Here is a 23,450-nt window from a genome sequence, read left to right on the forward strand (position 1 = left end):
GCCCCTGGCAACCACAAGTCTGCTTCTGTCTCTATGGATTTACCTATTTTGGTTTGTTCTCATAAATGGAATCTTACAATGTGTGACCTTCTGTGTCCAGCTGCTTTCACTCAGCAGGCTGTCTTCAAGGTTCATCCATACTGTGGCCATGTGACAGGGCTTAGTTCTCTATTCATAGCTGAATAATATTCTATTGCATGTCCACACCACATTTTGTTTACTATTCATCACTTTATGGACAGCACTGACATTTGTTTTAAGAAACTTTAAATTTTTCTTAAATGTGTTCTTTTTGTCATTACCAGCTTCTTGATTAGCCACACTGAGTCCAGGTCAAAGATATGGGTGACCATAGGGCACATTTACCAGCATACGTGTGTTTCCTTTTAATTATGGGCTAGTGTTTGGCATGAAATATGGCCTTTCAACTATGCAACTCATATCCCGAGGCTGGGAAATACCATTCCATCTGTGTGGAATTGCTGATGAGATGCTATATTCTATAATAAACAATTCTCAAGTATGCACCATCCCCATCACTTCACAGCATAGAAGGGGGAAAAGTGGAAGCAGTGATAGATTTTATTTTGGGGAGCTCCCAAATCACTGCGGATGGTGACTGCAGCCATGAAATTAAAAGATGCTTGCTCCTTGGAAGGAAAGCTACGACAAACCTAGAGAGCATATTAAAAAGCAGAGACATCACTTTGCCAATAAAGATCCATATAGTCAAAGCTATAGTTTTTCCAGTAGTCATGTATGAATATGAGAGTTGGACCATAAAGAAGGCTGAATGCCAAAGAATTGATGCTTTTGAACTGTGGTGTTGGAGAAGACTCTTGAGAATCCCCTGGACAGCAAGGAGATCAAACCAGTCAATCCTAAAGGAAATCAACCCCGAACATTCATTGGAAGAACTGATGCTGAGCTGAAGCTCCAATACTTTGGCTACCTGATATGAAGAGCCAGCTCATTGGAAAAGACCCTGATGCTGGGAAAGACTGAAGGCAAAAGGAGAAGGGGGCACCAGAGAATGAGATGGTTGGATGGCATCACTGACTCAATGGACATTAACTTTAGCAAACTCCAGGAGATAGTGAAGGACAGAGGAGCCTGGTGTGCTGCAGTACACGGGTCACAAAGAGTCAGACATGACTAAACAACCAAACAACAACAACAAAAGCCGCTTCCACACTGACTAGAGCTTAGCCACGATAGCATCAGACAGATGCAGACAGGTCAGCGTCGCCATGGCCTGTGCAGCATCTTCCATGTAGAGATGCCCAGGCACAGCCGAGAGCCACACTTCAGCCAAACCGAACGATGGCAGCTGCCCTTCTTTTGCAGGCCTTTCCATTCCCCCATTCATCCATCCATTCATTTATTGTGTGACTCCCCCTCCTCCTTCGGTGAACCCTTTAAGAATTAGCTCAGGCACGTGCTCCCTCCAGGAAGGCTTCTCAGGCCCTCCAAGAGTTCCCAGGGTGCTCTGGGTTCTCGTCACTCTGATGCTGAGACTCAGAGGCTGCTCCCTGTCTGTGTCCCTGAGCAGATTTTAGGCTCTGAGAAGACAGTGAGTGACTACATCCCCTTAGCCTTGACTTGGGAAGCACTTCCTGGGCTGGAGTCGGGATGCACATGGGAATAACTCCCAGGTCCTGCCCTCAAGGAGCTCATGGAGGGAAGGGAACAAGCAAACACAGAGTGACAATCCAGTGAGTCACTGCTTGACAGGAGAGCCTATGTCACAAAAGATACACAAGACATCCTTTCCTTTTTTTTCTTGGCTGCACCACATGGCTTGCAGAATCTTAGTTCCCCAACCAGGTATCAAACCTGAGTTCTTGGCAGTGAGACTATGCAGTCTTAGCCATTGGACCATCAGGGAATTCCCAAAATATCCTCTCTGTAGGGCTTGGAGAGCAAAGGTGTGGTGGAGTCCTTTTTTATTTTAATCTTTATTGGAAGACTGTGGTTATACAATCCAGGGCAGGGCTCTACTTTTTCTGCTAAGGAGCAGAGAGTAAATATTTGGGTTTTGTGGGCCATATGATCTCTGTCACAATTCAATTCTATGGATGTGGCATGAAAGCATCCAAGTTTAATATATAAACGAATGTGGGTTTCAATAAAACTTTATTAACAGACACAAATGGTGGGCCACATTTGGCCTGTGGGGGATGTAGCTTTCAACCCTGGCTCTAGGACATTGCTAGTTACATTAGGGAGAAACCTCATATAAATACTCATGTATTAATATATTACTGTGTTAATACCATATATATAGTAATAATAGAACAGATAATACTATATTACATATTTCATAGAATTTTACATCTAAAAAGTGTTTTTGTTCCTCAGTGCCACCACTTCTGCTCTTGTCAGCAATGCCGGTCAACCAGTGATGTCAGGAGTAACTAATCCCCTGGTATTATTTGAGACAAGAGTGGAATGTGCTGAGACAATGTGCACGGCTGGAATTTTAAGCCCTGCACTCCATGTTCATCTGTGACTGTATCCTCACCAGGCCTTCGCAGCGCCATTCGGGGTGTGCTGCCAGTGAGTGTTTCAAGTGCCTTTGTCTGCACTGCCAGTTCTCACGTCAGCCTGCTGGATGTGGCCGCCCCCTTGATTACAAGCAGTAAGCCCGCCAGAAAAGTGTGTGTTGAGCCTGGCAAGGGGCAACTGGGTCTGCTCGTTTGTCCCAAAGGCTAATAGAAAAACCAAAAACAAGGTCCTACTGTACAGCATAGTGAACTACATTCAATATTCTGTGATAAATCAGAATGGTAAAGAATATAAAAAAAAAGAATGTCCATATGTGTGAAACTGAGCCACCTCACTGTACAGCAGAGATTAGCACACACTGTAAATCAACTGTTTTTGTTCAGTCACCCAGTCGTGTCCAGCTCTTTGTGACCCCATGGACTGCAGCACACCAGGCTTCCCTATCCTTCAGTATACCTCAGTTAAAAAAAAGAAAAACAAACAAAAAGTATTTGATGTAGGAATAACCAAACAAAGATACAAAATAAGCCATCCGGTTGATAATAAAAATGTTGGTCCCGCTCACTCTTAGGGGTAGGGCTTGCTTACATCCTCAGTATCTTACATTTGTACAGGGTTTTAGTTTCTGTACCAGCTGTGTCTGTTCACACAGGGTTCACTTAATTCTCACTATAATCCTGTGCAACAGGCAACTATGGCTTTTACGTCAAATGAGAGAACTGAAGTTTGGATCGGCTCCCCCAGGCCACAACACTAGCAAATGCTTTAGCTCAAGCTAGAATCCAGGTCTCTGGATCCCCAGCCCAGCCCCGGGCCCTCTGCACACACATGCCCCGTGCCCAGGATGGCCTGTCCGTGGTCTCTCTCTCTCTCTCTCTCACACACACACACACACACATACACACTGGCTTAACACACTCACCGAAATTATCCATGGCCCACAAACTTGTTTTCCTTCTGTCAGCATCTATATTTGGTGTTGCCTTTCCAATCAGAAAACACACCTGGTGTTCTGTATACTGTCAACAAAACCAAACTTTTAAGGGAATGGGGGTACCTCTCTTTTCTGTGGCTGACAGGACTGTGTGAGCCAATACATGAAATCTCCAGTGATCTAGAATTTCCAGTGGAACTGTGAAGTGCTATATCTTGAACTTACATAACAGTGGGGGGGAGACCTCAATGGTGCCTCAGGAAACAGAACTTCAAGTGTGTTTACGGAGGCTGTGCTTATGATATCACTGTGTTCCTGGGAATGGCTTCTCAGCCTGGCCCACAGCGGCCCCTCCAGGCCCGCATGGGGAGGGTCCCACTATGGGTGGGGCAGGGGTGGGATGGTAAAGACACATATCCCGTCCTGGCTGCTGGTTGATAAAATGACAACCGAGGCAAGATTCTCCTTAGTCTTTACTCATCTACTCTCTTTACTCATCTTTATTTATTCTTTCCTCTCTTTACTCATCTCTTTATTTGCTTGAGGGAGGAAGCGTTTGGGATATACTAATCTGGGGAACAGCAGGGAGTCTGGGGTGACTTTTCTCAAATTGAGGACAAAGAGAATGGCAGGAGGTCCTTCAATAGATGAAGGATAAAAAAGGGACGGCAGAGGGAACTACAGATAGAAAAACAAGCTATGCTCCTAAATCCTTGACCCACAGAAACTGTGAGGTAATATACATTCACTATTTTAAGCTGCTAACTCTGGGGAATAATTTGTTTCAGAGACATAGATAACTAATATGGCAGTTTTCAAACTTCCTGACCATGATCCATAGAAATGCATTCCACTCTGCAATTCAGGACATATACACATACACACATTTACACATAAACACATGTGCATACAACTCAGTCATGCACTGGACAAGGATATACAACTATCATTTCATGAGACAAGACTTATTCCTACTGCACATACTCTGCATACTCTATCTTCTTGATTATTGGTTTCTATTTCATTCCATTCCATTCAAATGAAAATGGTAATAACAACCCACTAAGCTGATTTCACAATCCACACACGCATTTTGGGCAAAGCGTGCAGAAGGGCAGCAGAGAACAAGTCATCATTTTTTTCTGTTTTGCTTATCGTTGGTTGATACTGCAATAGCCATGACCTTAACTGACTAACCTCTAAAGCTAGTTTTTTATTTAAAAATCAATCCCCTCTGTATAGAGTAGGTATCAAAAAATGCTGAATGTCTAATCCCTACACTTCATTACATTTGGCAATAGGAGTTTGAATGATACTATACTTAATTTTTTTGTCAATATTTCATTAGGTATTCATTTGTCAATATTTCATTAGGTAGTCTTTTAAAATTTTAAAAAACACGATGAAAACCTCAGGGTTCCTATTCCAACTGGAAATACATTAGAAATACAAATGCAGCAAGGCTCCCTAACCCCAGTTTCCTCTCCTATCATAGAAGGTAACCTTTATCCTGAGGTTTTGGCTTCTCATTCTCATGTGTGCAGTTTATCATTTTATGGCATATGTATATACATATGCAGGTTTCTTTTCATATAGACTTATATTTTATATAAATGTAAGCACACTGCCTATATTCTTTTGCGACTATTTTTTTAATAGGTAAGAAGTAAATTTATCGAGAGAGAGAGACACAGAGTGTGGGCCATCTCGAAAAGTGAGAGCTTTCTATGACTACATTTTTTGCCCAATAGACTGTTGAGATTTATTCATTAACTCTACTTCATTCATTTAATTAATTAATTTTGGGGGCCACACTGTATGGCTTGCGGGATCCTAGTTCCCTGAGCAGGGACTGAACCCAGGTCCACGGCAGTCAAAGTGCACAGTCCTAACCCCCGGACCACTAGGAATTCCCTTTAGTTCACTCATTTCAACTACTGCTATATATTACTTCATGGTATGAATTGTACCCAAACTCATTTGTCCACCTCTCCTGTTGGTAGTCTCTTAGATTTCTTTTCTCTTAGAAACAATACTTGATGGAGACATGTATATTTCTAAAGTACATTCTCTCTCGAGCATATAAATAGATGATGAATTTCTTGAGAAAACAGGATTAAATACCGAAACAATCCTAGCAAAGAACCCTGATTGGTTTTATCTGCTCTTGTATCCCAGGCTACAGGTCTGGGTTTGTTTCTGTGTAGTCAACAGAGCCAAGGGGGCAAGGAGTTGGGTCAAAAAAGCAAAAATAAAAAAAATGAAACATCTGCTTCCTTTTGAACTGGAAAGATGTGAAGGAAGCCTAAGGAAATAGTGACTTAGTCATTTTTAATAGTTGCTGGAATGTCTTAATTAATTTCAGGCACAAAAGGTTGATGCTGCCTGGGTTCATCTAGGCTGGGGGTTGGTAAATTTTTTCTGTCAAGGGCCACGTAAGAAATATTTCAGGTTTTGCAGGCCTTGAAGGCTCTGCCGCAACTACTGACCTCTGCCTTTATGGAATGAAAGCAGTTGTACACTATTCCTAAACTAAAGAGCCTGCGTGTTCCAATAAAACTTTATTTTCAAAACACAGGCAGTGGGCCAGATTTGACCTGCAAGTCATAGTTTACGGACCTCTGTCCTAACCAGAAGAAAACAATTTAGACCAGCAATATGTAGTATTATGCATCAAAATTTAAACTTAATTTAATATTTTTCTCATTTTAGATCCTCAACTATTCTAAAAACCAGTCATACCAGTCCTGCTGAGAGTATGAATAAATAAATACTTGTATATACCACAGTAGGAATGGAAACTAATGTAGTCACTTATTTCCTTGATAACTATAAAGAACCACGAGCCCTACCATGGACCACGTAATTCTGCTGGACACCGGAAACAGGAAAATAAAATGCACAGGCACCTATGCTCAAAGCACTCAAGGCTAGTGGAGGAGACAGACATTGAAACAGTTCTTAATCACTCAAAAAAGTGGTTATGTGGGAAGTTCCAGGTATTTCTTATTGAAACATTGATAAATATACTTGACCAACAACAGTAGCAACAATTAAAGTAAATACCAGCACAACTGGTTAACTCCAGTCGGAGGCGTCAAATGCATCCTTAATCTCATGACAGGTTACCACGTGATTTGGGGAAGTGAATTCAGGTTAGAGTCCATTGGGCAGAGTTTAGTCTTAGTTCTGGCACTTACAGCCTCTGGGATCTTGACTGTGCTTTTATTTCTTTATGTTTTAGTGTCCTTTATATAAATAGAAATAGTAATACTACTTGCTTTAAAGAGATGATTAGGAACATTACATGAAACGGGAGATAAAGTACCCAGCACACAGTAGGCGCCATACAAAAGGCAGCCAATGATATGTATTCATTCAAAAGTGTTTGCTGAGATCCAGGATCATTCCAGGTACAGAACTAGGGCCATCATTGTCCTATGGTCTAACGAGATTATCACAGAAGTCTCAGGTCAGTAGGCAACTTTAGAAGCTCCACAGTCCAGGTATAAGAGGTAATAGAGACAATTCTGAAGAGTCCTCAGTCTGCCTGTTCCCATAACTGGTGGGCCTTCACCTTCCTCACCCCCACCCCAGCTCTGCTCCCCGTGATTCTTCAGAACCGGCAATGGTTAATTCTAGGTGTCAACTCGATTGGGCCACAGAATGCCCAGATATTTGGTCAAACATTATTCTGGGTGGTTTCTGTGAGGGTGTTTTTGCCTGAGACTAACCTTTCACTCCATAAAGTAGGTAAAGCAGATAGCCCTCCCTTACGTGGGTGGGCCTCATCCAATCAGTTGAAGGCCAGAATTGAACACAAATGTGGACCCTTCCTCAAGTAAAAAAGAATTCTCCCTTCTTGATGACCTATGAATGGAGCATGAGCTTTTTGTTGCCTTTGGACTTGAACAGAAACACTGGCTATTCCTGGGTCTCCAGCCTGCTGACTACAGTCCTTGCAACTAACGGACCTCTATAACTGTGTGTGGGTCAATTCCTTCTAATAAATCTCTTTATATGTAAATAAATACATTTCTCTCTCTCTCTCTCCACACACACACACACACACACACACGTTCATTAGATCTACTTCTCTGGAGAACCCTGAATAATACAGATCCATTCTTACTCCTCTGATCTAGGTGTGGTACCCCTGGAACTGTGCAGTACACAACTGTACTGCTCAATACCACAGCTGCGCTCTGATCACCCACCTCAGCTCTCCACGAGCCTCCCACATACCCACCTTGTTCTCTCCCAGAGCTATATACTCATGGATACAGATAGCAAAGACCTATCTACTCCAAACACCCCAACACCTCACCTCCAGGCACACAATGGAAGCCGTCTCCTTGGTAACCAGATTTGCAGCGGCACGTGAAGGACCCTGGCGTATTGTAGCAGAAAGCATCGGGGTGGCATCGGCTTGGCTGGCATTCATCCACATCTGCAAGACAGCCACCAAGCCCAGGGAGACTGAGATTTCTTCCAGAATTCCTAGTTTACACAATAATATAAGCCACTTGCTCTCCATTTTTAGGGACCCAATTTCTGATCTGGGAACCACGATTTAAGAACTCACTAAACATTAATTATAAAAACACTGATTCATCGATTTCTATCTAGTGCATTTACAAATGCATTTCACTTTGATGTTTTCATGAAAAATCAAGCATACAAAAGGAAAAAAATGAAAGGATTTTTATTCATTATTTCCTTCTTATAAATGAGAGCTTCAAAAATGTCTAAGAGTTGAGAGACAGATGATTAATTGATTGACAGAAAAATCTCAGAGACCAGAGAAAATTCATATTCTCAGTAACAAAGAAAAAGTATTTCAGAAATCATGATCTCTTAGAAAGGCTTGGACTTTCCAGAAATACTCTAGGGCATAATGTTAAGTAATTTTGCAAACCAAGGGACCAGGAAACTTTGTTCAGAGTTATCTTATTTCAAACTATCTTGAACAGCATGCTGGCCACCAGCGATCGGCTATCTGAGATCCGAGAGAATTTTATGAGTCATTTATTCTCTGCCTCTGCAGTCAAAAAGGGGACTTAATTTTTGGGGAAGCACAAAATTAGAGGAGGCCAGATGAACAACTGTATGCTGCTGCTGCTGCTGCTAAGTCACCCTTAGACAGCAGCCCACCAGGCTCCCCCGTCCCTGGGATTCTCCAGGCAAGAACACTGGAGTGGGTTGCCATTTTCCTCTCCAATGCATGAAAGTGAAAAGTGAAAGTGAAGTCGCTCAGTCGTGTCTGACCCTTCCAGGCTCCTCCATCCATGGGATTTTCCAGGCAAGAGTACTCGAGTGGGCTGCCATTGCCTTCTCCGGAACAACTGTATATATCTTAGTGAATAAAAGGCTGGACTTTAAGTTACATGTGTGTAAGCATTGTTAGTCTTTTCATGAAAGACAAACAATCTCCTTAGTCCCTAGCAGACAGCAGGCGTTTAATTATGCCTGAACAAGCAAGTGACATGGAACAAATAGTACAGGGAGAACAGGTGTCTTCTCCAACAAGACACAGCTCCCCAAATAAAACGCATAATTCAAACTACCTGAGACACAAAATTCAGCCTGTTTACTCAATAGAGTTGACAGATTTTGTTGTTGTTTAGTTGCTAAGTTGTGTTTGTGACCCCATGGACTGTAGCCTGCCAGGGTCCTCTGGCCATGGGATTTCCCAGGCAAGAATACTGGAGTGGGTTGCTGTTTCCTAGAGAGAATAATTCTCTTAGATTCAGAGGTGGGTGAGTAACTAGCATATGATAAGCATCACCTGGGGAATTGTTTCAGGTCTCACAGAAAGGAAAGTCAGAGCAACCACGCACCTTGGCAGGCTCGGCCATCCCCAGAGAAGCCTGGGAGGCAGGAGCAGGTGTAGGAGGAGCCGCCCATGTAGATGCACCGGGCCCGCTGGGGGATGTCACAGTCGTGAAGGCCAGTCTCGCAGTGGTTGACGGGGCGCAGGCCCACGGCAGCTTCAGACAGAAAGTTAACACACAGTGTTTAGGTGAGTCCCCTAAGCAGTCCCCAGGCCTTCCAAGCAGTGTAGTCCAATGAGCTGGAGACTGTGCCTGGGGCCCAGCCTCCCGGACGTCCCTTCAGGCTCATCCCCGCTCACAGCGGGGTGCTGTCCCTGCTCTCCTTTGTTTCCTCCCCTGATCCCACCTCTGCTAAGCGTGCACAGACTGACCCCACAGTGGGTCATACAGCCTGGCTTCCGACCTCAACTTCAACCCAGGGCTCTGTCTCAGGCCACTCTCCACACGCAGTGCCCGGAACCCGATTCCCGCTTCATCCGGATGTGGAGGTGGACCGCTGCAGGCAGGCACGCTTCCTGTGTAACTGCTGGTGGAGCGTTTGGGCCTGAGGGTCTGAGACTGCCACACAGTATTTTTGACTTTGGCTCACTGTGCGTGCCTGAAGTCACTTCAGTCACGCCCGACTCTTTGTGACCCTGTGGACTGTAGCCCACCAGGCTCCTCTGTCCATGGGATTCTCCAGGCAAGAATATTGGAGTGGGTAGCCATGCCCTCCTCCAGGGGGTCTTCCTGACCCAGGGCTCGAACCTGTGTCTCTTACGTCTCCTGCATTGGCAGGCGGGTTCTTCACCACTGAGCCACCTGGGAAGCCCTTGGCTCACTAGGTGGGAGGAATATTTATTATGAATGCCAAAGTCAAAGTCACCCACTTCCCACCAAGGAAGGAGAAATCAACTCCCAGGAAGTGAGACAGGGAGAGTGGAATGACTGCAGGGCTCTGGGGAGGGAAGCCCTGGGTTTCAACCAGGTGCATATGAGTCCACTATGTGACTTTGGATAAATCCTACTAACTTTCCAGAGTTGCACTTTCTTCCTCTGTAGAACAGGAATGACTTCTAGCTTTTCAAGCACAGACAGGTCCAGGAGATGGGTTTATTATTTTCTAAAGGGTCCTGATAACAAGACTCCTAGGATGAGGCCTCAGGAAGCAGGCATGTGACACAGAGGCTAGACAATCAGACTCCAGCTTGTACTCTTGCCTCAAGATGACAGTCAAGGGTTGAGATGAACTAACTCAATAAAAAATGCTTGAAATAATCAAGGAAACTTGAATATGGACTGGGTATTCAATCATGTTAAGAAATTGTTCATTTTGTTAGGTATGGTAACAGCTTTGTATTTGTATTAAAAAAATTGCCCTTATATGTCAGATATATATTATGCATATAATGTGCATAAAAAACTAGTAACTCTAGTTAGATGACAGGATATTGGGGGTTTTCTTTAAAGACTGAAATATACCAGCAAAATACTACCAGCCTCCCCAGCAGTAGCAGTAGTAGTAATAGGGATGGAAAAGATCTTCACGACCAAGATAATCGCGATGGTGTGATCACTCACCTAGAGCCAGACATCCTGGAATGTGAAGTCAAGTGGGCCTTAGAAAGCATCACTACGAACAAAGCTAGTGGAGGTGATGGAATTCCAGTTGAGCTATTCCAAATCCTGAAAGATGATGCTGTGAAAGTGCTGCACTCAATATGCCAGCAAATTTGGAAAACTCAGCAGTGGCCACAGGACTGGAAAAGGTCAGTTTTCATTCCAGTCCCAAAGAAAGGCAATGCCAAAGAATGCTCAAACTACCGCACAATTGCACTCATCACACACGCTAGTAAAGTAATGCTCAAAATTCTCCAAGCCAGGCTTCAGCAATATGTGAACCGTGAACTTCCAGATGTTCAAGCTGGTTTTAGAAAAGGCAGAGGAACAAGAGATCAAATTGCCAACATCCGCTGAATCATCAAAAAAGCAAGAGAGTTCCAGAAAAACATCTATTTCTGCTTTATTGACTATGCCAAAGCCTTTGACTGTGTGGATCACAATAAACTGGAAAATTCTGAAAGAGATGGGAATACCAGACCACCTGACCTGCCTCTTGAGAAACCTGTATGCAGGTCAGGAAGCAACAGTTAGAACTGGACATGGAACAACAGACTGGTTCCAAATAGGAAAAGGAGTACGTCAAGGCTGTATATTGTCACCCTGCTTATTTAACTTCTATGCAGAGTACATCATGAGAAACGATGGGCCGGAAGAAGCACAAGGTGGAATCAAGATTGCTGGGAGAAATATCAATAACCTCAGAAATGCAGATGACACCACCCTTATGGCAGAAAGTGAAGAGGAACTCAAAAGCCTCTTGATGAAAGTAAAAGAGGAGAGTGAAAAAGTTGGCTTAAAACTCAACATTCAGAAAACTAAGATCATGGCATCTGGTCCCATCACTTCATGGGAAATAGATGGGGAAACAGTGGAAACAGTGTCAGACTTTACTTTGGGAGGCTCCAAAATCACTGCAGATGGTGATTGTAGCCATGAAATTAAGACGCTTACTCCTTGGAAGGAAAGTTATGACCAACCTAGATAGCATATTCAAAAGCAGAGACATGACTTTGCCAACAAAGGTCCGTCTAGTCAAGGCTATGGTTTTTCCAGTGGTCATGTATGGATGTGAGAGTTGGCCTGTGAAGAAAGCTGAGCGCCGAAGAATTGATGCTTTTGAACTGTGGTGTTGAAGAAGACTCTTGAGAGTCCCTTGGACTGCAAGGAGATCCTACCAGTCCATTCTAAAGGAGATCAGTTCTGGGATTTCTTTGGAAGGACTGATGCTAAAGCTGAAACTCCAGTACTTTGGCCACCTCATGCAAAGTATTGACTCACTGGAAAAGACTCTGATGCTGGGAGGGATTGGGGGCAGGAGGAGAAGGGAACGACAGAGGATGAGATGGCTGGATGGCATCACTGACTTGATGGACGTGAGTTTGAGTGAACTCCGGAAGGTGGTGATGGACAGGGAGGCCTGGCGTGCTGCGATTCATGGGGTCGCAGAGTCAGATACGACTGAGCGACTGAACTGAACTGAACAAAATGCTTTATAAAATGGAAACTGAATAATAGGTACAGCAGGGTTCACTATGTTTTTCTCTCTACTTCTGTATATGTTTGAAATTATCCATAATAACAATAATTTAAGCCTAAAAAAAAGTCAAGGGCTGAGGTCTAGGAGGTGATTTCTGATGGCTGGTTCAGATACTCTGGGGTTCATAAGGTACTTTAACTTCTGGTTTTATAGTTCTAAGGCCCAGGTCAGAGTCGTGGCCCTCACAATGTCATAATAGAACCTTTCCTTCCCTCCAAGGAGGCCCTCAATGTTTAGATTATACTGGATACAAGAGAACTCCTCATCTTTTTCCTCAATGAGTCTTTCCAAGATTAATTCCAATTTATCCTGCCTCAAGGGCTTCAGGAGAGAGAGTTCTTAACACTGCCAGAGGACAAGTAAAGAAGAGGATGCTCTTCAAAGGTCTGGGTCCATGCTGCTGCTGCTGCTAAGTCACTTCAGTCGTGTCCGACTCTGTGCGACCCCATAGACGGCAGCCCACCAGGCTCCCCCATCCCTGGGATTCTCCAGGCAAGAACACTGGAGTGGGTTGCCATTTCCTTCTCCAATGCATGAAAGGGAAAAGTGAAAGTCAAGTCACTCAGTCGTGTCTGACCCTCAGCGACCCCATGGACTGCAGCCTACCAGGCTCCTCCGTCCATAGGATTTTCCAGGCAAGAGTACTGGAGTGGGGTGCCATTGCCTTCTCCGCCGGGTCCATGAGAGGTTGGCAAAGTACCGTATTGGTGGATGAAGGCCCAGACTGTGGACTTAGCAGCTTAAACTCCTGAAGTTGAAATGTTAACTAACTCCCATGGATTGGAACAGGGATCACTGAAGCAACTCCTATGGGCTAGAGGGTTACTAGATTTTAAATTGCTAAAGTGGTCCAAATTTCTGTCTGGAAAACAGAAAACCAGATTACACGGAACCAACCCAAGGCCACACTCTGTTTCCTTGAACCCCTCTCGTCGTCTCACTTCCCATCATTTCTAACGTTCTTCTTTCCTCCAGGGTCCTCTCTTGACCAGTTCCTTCAGCTCACAAAATGTGAAAAGGACACGCTTGGAGAATTGGGGTCAAACAAAGGTAGAAAAAATGTATTCAGACAGAATAACCAGCAAAGGAGTCTCAGTCCTCCTCCATTAAATATTTGTCATTTAAAGAATGCGAGTGATCACTCCACAGGTTGTGTTTGCTCCTGCCTCACTTTGCCCCACCCGTCATAACAGGGAAGGACCTTGCCACAGCCTAGATGGATGGGTCCTGCTTAGCCATCACCTTCATCTATGCTTCTGTTTATTTTATTATTATGTGGGGGGCAGCCAAGCTGCGAGGCTTGAGGTACCTTACTCCTCCAACCAGGGGTTGAAACGGTGCCCCTGCAGTGGAAGCAGGGAGTCTTTTAACCACTGGACCACCAGTTCCCAGGATCCAGTTTGAACAAGGAATGCCGGGAGAGTGAAACTGACCACTAAATTATCCAATGATGAGCCAGAGTATATTTTTTGCTTTCGGGCAGACTTGGTTTTATCCAGTGAGCCATCACTCTGTGTGGTTAAGTCTCAAAGGAGCCAATTAAAAGAGACAAAAGGCCAAGTAAAATGGAATTGCGTAGAGGCTACTGACAGGGGGAGAAGCACTTGAACTCGATGATCTTCAAGTGGTTTTCATACTTGTTTCTAAGCAATGGGATCCATTACTCAAACAAAATGTTACTCGAAATTTCATATACAGGAAAATGAAATACTCTGTCCTTGGCTTACTTGTGTCCCTATTGGCAGATCCTGGGCATCTCTAAGGGCTCCTTGGGACACAGGAAGCCCATGGTCCAGTCTAATCACCTCATTTTACAGGTGACAGAGAAGTTAAGTGTCCTCCTCAAAATCAAAAGCCTAGGAGTAGACATTTGCTTACCACCTGTGTTACACCCTGCTCTAGCCCTTCCATGAGGGTGGATGCCAGGAAAAGCTGGAAACAGAAACCCAGGACATCATGCCTCACACATGTCTGTCCCAGCATTGTTCATGTCACCACCCAAGGGTTAAAGGATCTGCCACCCAAGTTTGAGCCGAAATGTAATGTAAATGGTACTGCCACAAAAATAGACCTTTGAATCTCCTTCATTGAAAAAAGCAGAGAAAGAAAGGCCAAATTCAAAGAAATTGTTGTTCTCAATGGGAAAAAAAAAGATAGAGGTAACTTTAGCAGAGCTGAAATCTCAGCTCTGTGCAAAGGGACCTGGCTGTATCTCAGTACACAGATGTTTGGGTCATACTCAAAATATGAGAACGGCCTGTTCCCTCCACCCTCAAGACACCACCTCACCCTGGGACCTTGGCGGCCTCATATGAGTTTCAAGACACAGCAAACACAAAGCCTGCTAGGGTTTAGTAAACAGCAAGGAAGGGGAAAAGAGATGGTTCCTTGATGCAGTGAAAGAGAAATATGTCTTAAATTGGGAATAAATGTTGAGCTCAAATGCCCCTTCAGCATGTTGCCCTCCAGACCTAGAAATATCCAAGAATCTTTGAACCTGAAAGTCTTGGAAACTACAGGTCAAAGTGCAACAGTGGGTAAAGGGGGGGAAATTTAAATAATCTGGCTCTTTGTAGTCGGCCCATCATCACCACCACGTGGGATCTTAGTTCCCCAGTCAGGGATTGAACCCAGGGCCTCTGCCGTGGCAGATGCAATCTTAACCACTTAATCTTCCGCCAAGGAAGTCCCCTTAACTTCTAACTTTGATAGGCTATGAAGTTATGCTAGTACTTGTGGTTTGTAAAACAGAAATCCACAAACAGAAAGGCCCCAAATGAGTTTTAGATGCAAACCAAGAAGAATTTAATCAAAGGCAGATAATGACACAAATACCTAAAAGGTGTTCTCTCCACATGAATCCCAAGGCCACTGATTATAAGGAGAAACATGTCTAATTGTTTGAGTAGCTATTTAAAGAATAATGGAAAGAATTAAAAGGAGTTTTATAAGAAGAGAATGGTATTACTAGTGCAGACAAATAATACTGCTTATGCCTTGTACCTGTGACTCTCCAGGTAGTCAGAAGAAAGGAGCAGAGACTGATTCACCTTTGTAAACGGCCCTCCCCAACAACAAAACCAGGAATCTTCCATCTCAGCCAGGCTAATTACTGAGGCAATACCATTCACACAGGCACTGACATACATCCTATGAACACTCGTTTTGAAAAGTCATCTACTCACAGACATAAAGAACAGACTGGTGGTTGCCTGGGGAAGGGAGGTGGGAAAGGGAAGGATTGGGACTTTGGGGTTAGCAGATCCAAACTCTTATGTAGAGAATAAACAGCAAGGTCCTACTGGGTAATGCAAGGAGCTGTACTCAATATCCTGGGATAAACTATAATAGAAAAGAATATGGTAAAAGAACATAAACAAAAGTCACCCACAGCACTTACCCACACATGTTCCAGCCTCTGAAAACTGGTAGCCCTCCACACACTCACAGCGGAAGGTTCCTGGGTGGTTATTGCAGATCGCGTGATTGCCACACACTGAGGGCTGCTCTGAACATTCGTCGATATCTAAAGCAAAATTTTGTTTTAAGTGCAGACTTAAAAAAAAACACCTCTCCCAACATCACTATACATAATAAAATATAAAGTATTTTGGCCTGCAAATGGATCCATTTTAAAACACATTTTTAGTATTCCAAAAGTATCGCTAAATATTTTCTTCTGTGCATAACTGGAGATAGTGATCCCAAGGCCCTCCTCATAAATAAAACTGTGCTTCTCCCACCTCCCCCCAACCCTTTCCACCTTCCATCTCCTGGAGTTAGTTGTTGACCCAGGGACCACTAACATCAGATGGGCACATCTGTATTAGAAAGATGTGCAGACAAGTCTCCCAACTCTGAATAAGGTTCCTAAGCTACAGACTGTAATTAAATATGCTCTGGTGGTGCTAGTGGTAAAGAACCAGCCTTCAATGGAGGAGACATAAGAGACGCAGGTTCGATTCTTGGGTGGGGAAGATCCCCTGGAAGAAGGCATGTATTTTTGCCTGGAGAATCCCATGGACAGAGGAGTCTGGTGGGCTCCACCAGAGTCAGACATGACTGATCACGCATGTGCCACCATCTTGAGTTTAAGGCACTAAAAGGCAAATCATTAACTCATAAGATTAAAAGTGATGTTCTCTCATAGGATAATTCTGCGGTCATCGAGTGGTATGACGGGAACAAAGAAATACACATTTCAAAGCTGAACACACACATACATATACACGTGTTAGTTGCTCACTCGTGTCTGACTCTGTGACCCCATGGACTGTAGCCCGCCAGGCTCCTCTGTCCATGGAATTCTCCAGGCAAGAATACTGGAGCTGAACACAGCTAGGTTCAAATCCTGCCTCCTTTGGTGACTAGCTTGTGTGGTCCTGGAGAAGCTGCCAAACTACTCTGCCTCAGTTTCCCTGTTAGTAAGTACATACACTACTATTTATCTTGGGAAGTCCTTCTGAAGATTACAGAAAATAGATGCAAGCCTGACCTGCTCAAGAAATGTACCTATTGGGACTTGCCTAGTGGTCCAGTGGTTAAGACTTCATGCTTCCAGTGCAGGGGCATGGGTTTGATCCCTGGTTGGAAAACTAAGATTTCTCATGTCATGTGGTATGGCCAAAAAAAGAAAAAAAATTAAAAATAAAAGAAATGTGCCTATTATTAAGTATAATACCTATACCACCAGCATGAGGCTGTTCCATTTCTAGGAACACAGACCTTGGATGGCCACGGCATTGGGAGGCCAGTCTGTAGTTACCACTGCTGTAAGGCTGGTTGGCCCAGACAAAAAAATCAAGCTGATCTGTCATCTCCTTGGTTACCTGCCCACTGATGATTTGAAATAAACACAGTCACACAAGATCCCTCTGTGCCAACCTCATTCTCAGGGTGTAGTTACTTCTGGCATTTTTCGAACTCTTGGAGATGCATGTGAGGAAGATTTCATAATGTCTGAGACCACACAACTCCCCTCCCCTCTCAACCTCCCCTTCTCAACTCCATAACATGAATCTTGCTCGTGCGTTTACCTCCAGTGGCCTGTCTAGCCAGTCTCTTTCCTGATGAGGCAAAAGTCCTGCTGGCTTATTAGACAATGTCACACAACACAAGCATTTTTGCCACTTCAGCCCCACAGTTGGACCTACACTCAGACAAAACACAAACCAAATGGCATTCAGCTTTTTGAAACTATACTGCAGCGTACATTTCTGTGACATGCTTAAGATATAAAATCTCATATCACTTACATGTAGAATCTAAACTATGGCACAAATGACCCTACCCACAAAACAGATCAAACCAGTCCATCCTAAAGGAAATCAATCCTGAATATTCATTGAAAGGACTGATGCTGAAGCTGACGCTCCAATACTCTGGCCACCTGGTGTGAAGAGCCGACTTACTGAAAAAGACCCTGATGCTGGGACAGATTGAAGGCAGGAGGAAAAGGGGGCGACAGAGGATGAGATGGTTGGATGGCACCACTGACTCAATGGACATGGGTTTGAGCAAACTCTGGGAGATGGTGAAGGACAGGGAAACCCGGTGTGCTGCAGTCCATGGGGTTACAAAGAGTTGGACGTGACTTAACAACTGAACAACAACAACTGAACACAAACTGACGCATAGACATAAAGAACAGACTTGTGGTTGCCAAGAGGCAGGGTGGGCGGAATGGATCGGGAGTCTGGGTTTGGTACATGCAAACTATTACATTTAGAACGGATAAAAACCAAGGCCCTACTGTATAGCACAGGAAACTATATTCAATATCCTGAGATAAACCATAATGGAAAAGAATATTTAAAAAGCAAAGTATACATGTGTATAACTGAGTTCTTTACTGTAGAGCAGAGACTGGCACAACACTGTAAGTCAACTATACTTCAGTCAAAAAAAAAGAGCTGCAAGATGTCAGACCAAGGGACAAGTCCAAGCACTGCTGGAAGGTTGCAGAACAAAGCCCCACCGAAGCCCCCTTTTAAGAAGCTGGAGCTGGGCTGGGGTAGAGGGATATTCAGCAAGTGTGGCTTCCTGGCTCTATCCACCAGCTGCTGCCTCAGCAACATGGGAGGAAAAGTCATTCTGGCTTCACTGCCTCTGCACTGCAGCTCTCAGAGGACACCCCGTGCAGACTGCAGGGCTCCACAGCCGAGACTGAGCTGCCAGAGCACAGAGCAGCAGTTTTCAATCACAGGGACAGAACACAATCACCAGGGGATATTTTCCAAGCTTCATTTCCCCCGGAAGGTTTTTTAAAAAGTATTTATTTATCTGGCTGTGCTGGGTCTTAGTTGCGGCATGTGGGATCTTTAGTTGCAGTATGTGAGCACCTTAGTTCCTTGACCAGGGATGAAACTCAGGCTCCCTGCACTGGGAGTGCAGAGTCTTATCCACTGGATCACCAGGGAAGTCTGCCACTGGGAGGTTTATGGAAAGGGAGATTGCATGTTTCAAGAAAGCTTCTTAGGTGATTGGAAGGATGTCCTCTGGCAGGCCCTACTGGGAGAACCACTGGCAAATAGGATCTGGGGGCTCCTGGGATGAGGGAGGGAATGGTTCCCCAGCACCATTCCCACCTCCACGAAGGTCTACACGTAAGAGCCAAGCTGGGTGATGCCTTTTTTTTTTTTTTTTACAGCAAAACCCTAGCAATCTCCCTGCTGATATCTCACGGTCCTTATAGTTTGGAAATTCTTTGAATGTCTGATTGAAACCCTCTTCTGTAAATGGAGGCTAGGACTCTAATCCATTCTTCAGTAGAAACAATGAACTAGTGATAACTGTTCCTTATAGAATATCACAATATTTCCTTGAAGATTATTGTTCTTGTTTGTGTGTGTGTATGTGTGTGTGCATATGCTCTCAGTTGTGTCCAACTCTTTGTGACCCTGTGGACTGTAGCCCTCCAGGCTCCTCTGTCCATGGAATTTTCCAGGCAAGAAAACTGGAGTGGGTTGCCATTTCCTACTCCAGGGATCTTCCTGACTCAGGAATGGAAGCTGCGTCTCTTCTGTCTCCTGCATTGGCAGGCGGGTTCCTTACCACTGAAGCACCTGGAAGTTCATTACTGTTCTTACTGGTCAATATCTGGACAACATTTTCTCTAGGAAGAGATTTCCTCTCAAATAAACCATTCCCTAACCCAACAGGAAGATCCTGAATTATTCTTGTAATCACTGCTTCCGTTTTGACTTTTTTTCTGAGTGGCTACTTTTCACATATTTTCAAAAACTCCAACAAATAATAGTTTCTCCAGTGTGTCCTCCTCATAAATGCCAGGCTCTGGGAGGAGACTCGTCTCAGGACAGATTTGTTAAATGCCTTGAGTGCACTCAAAATTACTCAATGAGAGATTGTCCAAAACTCTCTCTTACAGCCTCCCAACTGAGAAATACAGGGAAGCCGTCCTACCAGGCACCAGAGCTCTGATTCAACTGGAAATCTTCTCCAAATTACCCTGAACAGTCACCTTGCAGTATCCAACCAACCCCATCCTTGTTCTGGATGTCATCTATCATTATATCAATGCGACACACGCTGAATGACAAAGGCTCATCCTCATTCTTCTCTTCTGAGGCACTTTCCAGGTCAAAATAATATGTGAAGTGATCTGCTTAATGCAATTTCATACCAACAGCCTGGTGTCTCAATGCATTAATACTACGAGGCTTATTCTCGTGACTCAGAACAAAAAGTAGCAGGACTGGGAACAGACCCACGTGTAGATTCCATGGGGCAAATCTGCCACGCTGAGGGCTAACCATAGGGCAAAACCAGGTACACATGAACATGTCTTCGTGGGCGAGGACATAAGAAGGGTTTCCAGGACAGCAACACATCAATCCATAAAGCATGGCTGGTTGTGCCTTGGGAGATGAAGCAGCCAGCCAAAGCAGGATTAGCCCAAGGTTATGGCTTCAGCAAGGCGGGCATGGCAACCCACTCCAGTATTCCTGCCTGGAGACTCCCTTGGACAGAGGAGCCTGGTGGGCTACAGTCCATAAGGTTTCAAAGAGTTGGACACGTCTAGAGCGACTAAGCATTCATGCACGTATGGCTTTAGCAGTTGGAGAAGATGGCTCCATGTTTTATTACTGTTCAATTTGCTTAGGAAGCTGAAGCTGGGCTGCATAAAGACTACAGAGTTGGAGGCTTCTGCTAGAGAAATGGGGTCGCCCCATCTCTATGTGTTGTCTGGCAGGGCTCTGCTCACACACACACGGGATCATGCTGCTCTAAACCGGCCTGAGCCAATTCAGCCATTCAAGACTGGTGGGCTCTCTGGGGAAATACTGGGAAACTCTGAAGATCAGAGGTGAGTAGGAACTATGTCCCCTACACAGTGGTATGTTACAAGGGAAACAAGTCTCAGACTGAATTCTGTCACACAGACAAAGATATCAGCAAGCTGGCTGAACAATCGTACAAGCTGTTCCCGTAAGCCTCGTTTCTGTTCTTCATCCTTTCAGGCCTTCCAGTGAACACCATTCGTAAATTTCACTCTGAAGCAAATGCAGCATGATCAGCTAACCTTCACACTAAATCAGCACACTAAAGCTGCCATTAATTGGAGGCATTCAGTGGATTCAATTCAGTGGATTCCAGACCACAGGCATCATTCCTATACTCCAAATTCTGCTGTGCTACACAGATTATTTTGGCTATAGTCATTCAAGGGGGCTGCTCATCATTCTAACCAAACAGACATGTGCACACTACCCATTTCACTAGGGAAGCTTACCTCTAGCATTCCTTACATTTGTTGGTGAGCATACCGTGGCAGGTTAAGGAAGCATTCGACATTGTGGGTTTTTGGCCATAAGGCTCAGCTTGTGGGATCTTAGTCCCCCGGTCAGGGATCAAACCTGTGCCCCTTGCAGTAGGAGCTCAAAGTCCTAACCACTGGACCACCAGGGCATTCCTAGCATTTGCTATTCTTACACTAGTTGCATCTGTGTGGATTTTTCATCAAGATAGGAGTCAACTAACTGTCTTTTGGGGGCAAATTAAAATTTAGTAACAAACATAAATATCAAGCTAAACTTGTGAAAGTATTCAAAGTGAAATTTTAAGTAATAAGTATTATACAATGAAGACAGTGGAATAGAGGCACTTAAGTCAGGTACTCAAGGTCCAACATTCTAATATCCTTGGTTCCAGTTTCCCATCTGTAAAAACAGGAGTAAACTTCCCACCCATGAGGGTGGCTGCTATCAAAAAAACAAAACAAGTGTTGGCAAGGATGTGCAGAAATTGCAGCCCTTGTGTACTGGTGGTGGGATATAAAATGATGCAGCTGCTGTGGAAAACAACGTGACGGTTCTTCAAAAAAGTCAAACACAGAGTTGATGTGATCCAGCAATTCTACTTCTGGGTATATCCCCAGAAGAGTTGAAAGCAGAGTCTTAAACAGATATTTGTACCCCTATGTTCACAGCAGAAATATTCACAAGAGCCCAAGAAGTAAAGCAACCCAACTGTCCACAGACAAATGAATGGTTTTTGTAAAAAAATGAATATATGCATATCATGGACTATTTCTCAGTTTTACAAAGGAGGGAAGGGGGTAAGGGGGAAGGGACAAACTGGAAGATTGGGATAACACAAACACACTACTATATATAAAATAGATAACTAATAAGGGCCTACTGTTTCGCACAGGGAACTCTACTCAATACTCTGTAATGGTCTATAAGGGCAAAGAATCTAAAAAGGAGTAGATATATGTAAAACATATTCACTTTGCTGTACAGCTGAAACTAATACCACATTGTAAATCAACCATAGTCCAATAAATTTTTTTTTTTAAGTAAGGAAATTGTGACACAGGCTACAATATGTATGAACCTTGAGGATATGATGCTATGTGAAATAAGCCAGTCACAAAAGGACAGATAGTACATGATTCCACTTACATGAGTTACCTAGAGTCCTGGAATTTGTAGAAAGTAGAATGGTGGTTGCCAGGGGCTGGGGCCGGGGGCTATGGAAAGTCATTATTTAATGGCAATAGGGTTTCAATTCTGCAAATGAAAAGAGATCTGGACATGGACGCTGGTGATGGTCACACAACGTGAAAGTACTTAATGCCACTGAACCGTACACTTAAAAATGGTTAGAATGATCAATTTTATATTATGTGCACTTTACCACAATTAAAAATGATTTTTAAAAGACAGAAATGAAAACATCTATCAGAGCTGCTGAATTAGATGAGACGGTGTTTGTGAAACACCTAACACAACAATGTTACTAACAGTTATGGACACATGTTAAGTCACTTGAGTCACATCAGACTCTGTGACCCCATGGACCGTAGCCCCACCAGGCTCCTCTGTCCCTGGGATTTTCCAGACAAGCATAACGGAGTGGGTTGCCATTTCCTACTCCATATGGTCATATTATGTGTAGTTATAAGCAGCCCTGACTTTCTCTTTCCTTTAAACCTGTGTATTCTCAAGATGAAGTGGTGTATGGCCTTATAAATTCTGCTCTGCTGCTTAGAGTCGGGGCATCTGATCAGATGATGAAGGGGCCAGGACCCTTACCATCGTGGGGAAACACCAAGTGTGGGGCTTAAACAACTCGGCACACCCATCAGTATTTATCTCCCCTGTGTTTCCTTGCCTCTCCCAGCTCTCTGCTTTACAGTATCTGTTTGCCCCCCGCAAGCCTCCCCACACACGTCAGAGTGAATGGCTGTACCATAGCAGGTCCGTCCGTCTCCTCGGAAGCCGATGGAGCACTCGCAGGTGAACTGGGTCCCTGGGCCAGGGCGACAGGCCGCATTGGAGTCACACCCATGACTGCCAATGTAGCAAGGATTCTGAAGGGCATCAGGGGAGCCATCTGCAAAGGCAGAGACATTGAAACCACGTGAGGATTCAGAAACACTTACAGGTTACCTCCTCCCCCAGAAAGTAGGACAGGATTGATGACCAGGAAACCTGCTGACTCCTGCTCACTTGAAGTGGGATCAGCAAACTACATCCCTTTGGACTCATGTCTATTTTTATAAAGTTTT

General features: G+C 44.2%; 1 protein-coding gene across 2 annotated transcripts in view; it reads right to left on the bottom strand.

Moving 5' to 3' along the window:
* Nucleotides 1–23,450, bottom strand: part of NID1 (nidogen 1) — a 96,195-nt gene that overhangs the window by 20,936 nt on the left and 51,809 nt on the right. For both annotated transcript variants that reach the window (XM_019953832.2, XM_019953831.2), the window contains exons 9-12: nucleotides 23,132–23,275; nucleotides 15,816–15,941; nucleotides 9,283–9,432; nucleotides 7,770–7,892 (exon numbers count right to left, since the gene is read on the bottom strand). In XM_019953832.2, the coding sequence (XP_019809391.2) occupies nucleotides 7,770–7,892; nucleotides 9,283–9,432; nucleotides 15,816–15,941; nucleotides 23,132–23,275 (543 nt within the window). The remainder of the gene's footprint in view (nucleotides 1–7,769; nucleotides 7,893–9,282; nucleotides 9,433–15,815; nucleotides 15,942–23,131; nucleotides 23,276–23,450) is intronic.

This window comes from Bos indicus, chromosome 28 (assembly GCF_029378745.1).
Source record: "Bos indicus isolate NIAB-ARS_2022 breed Sahiwal x Tharparkar chromosome 28, NIAB-ARS_B.indTharparkar_mat_pri_1.0, whole genome shotgun sequence".
Classification (NCBI taxonomy): domain Eukaryota; kingdom Metazoa; phylum Chordata; class Mammalia; order Artiodactyla; family Bovidae; genus Bos; species Bos indicus.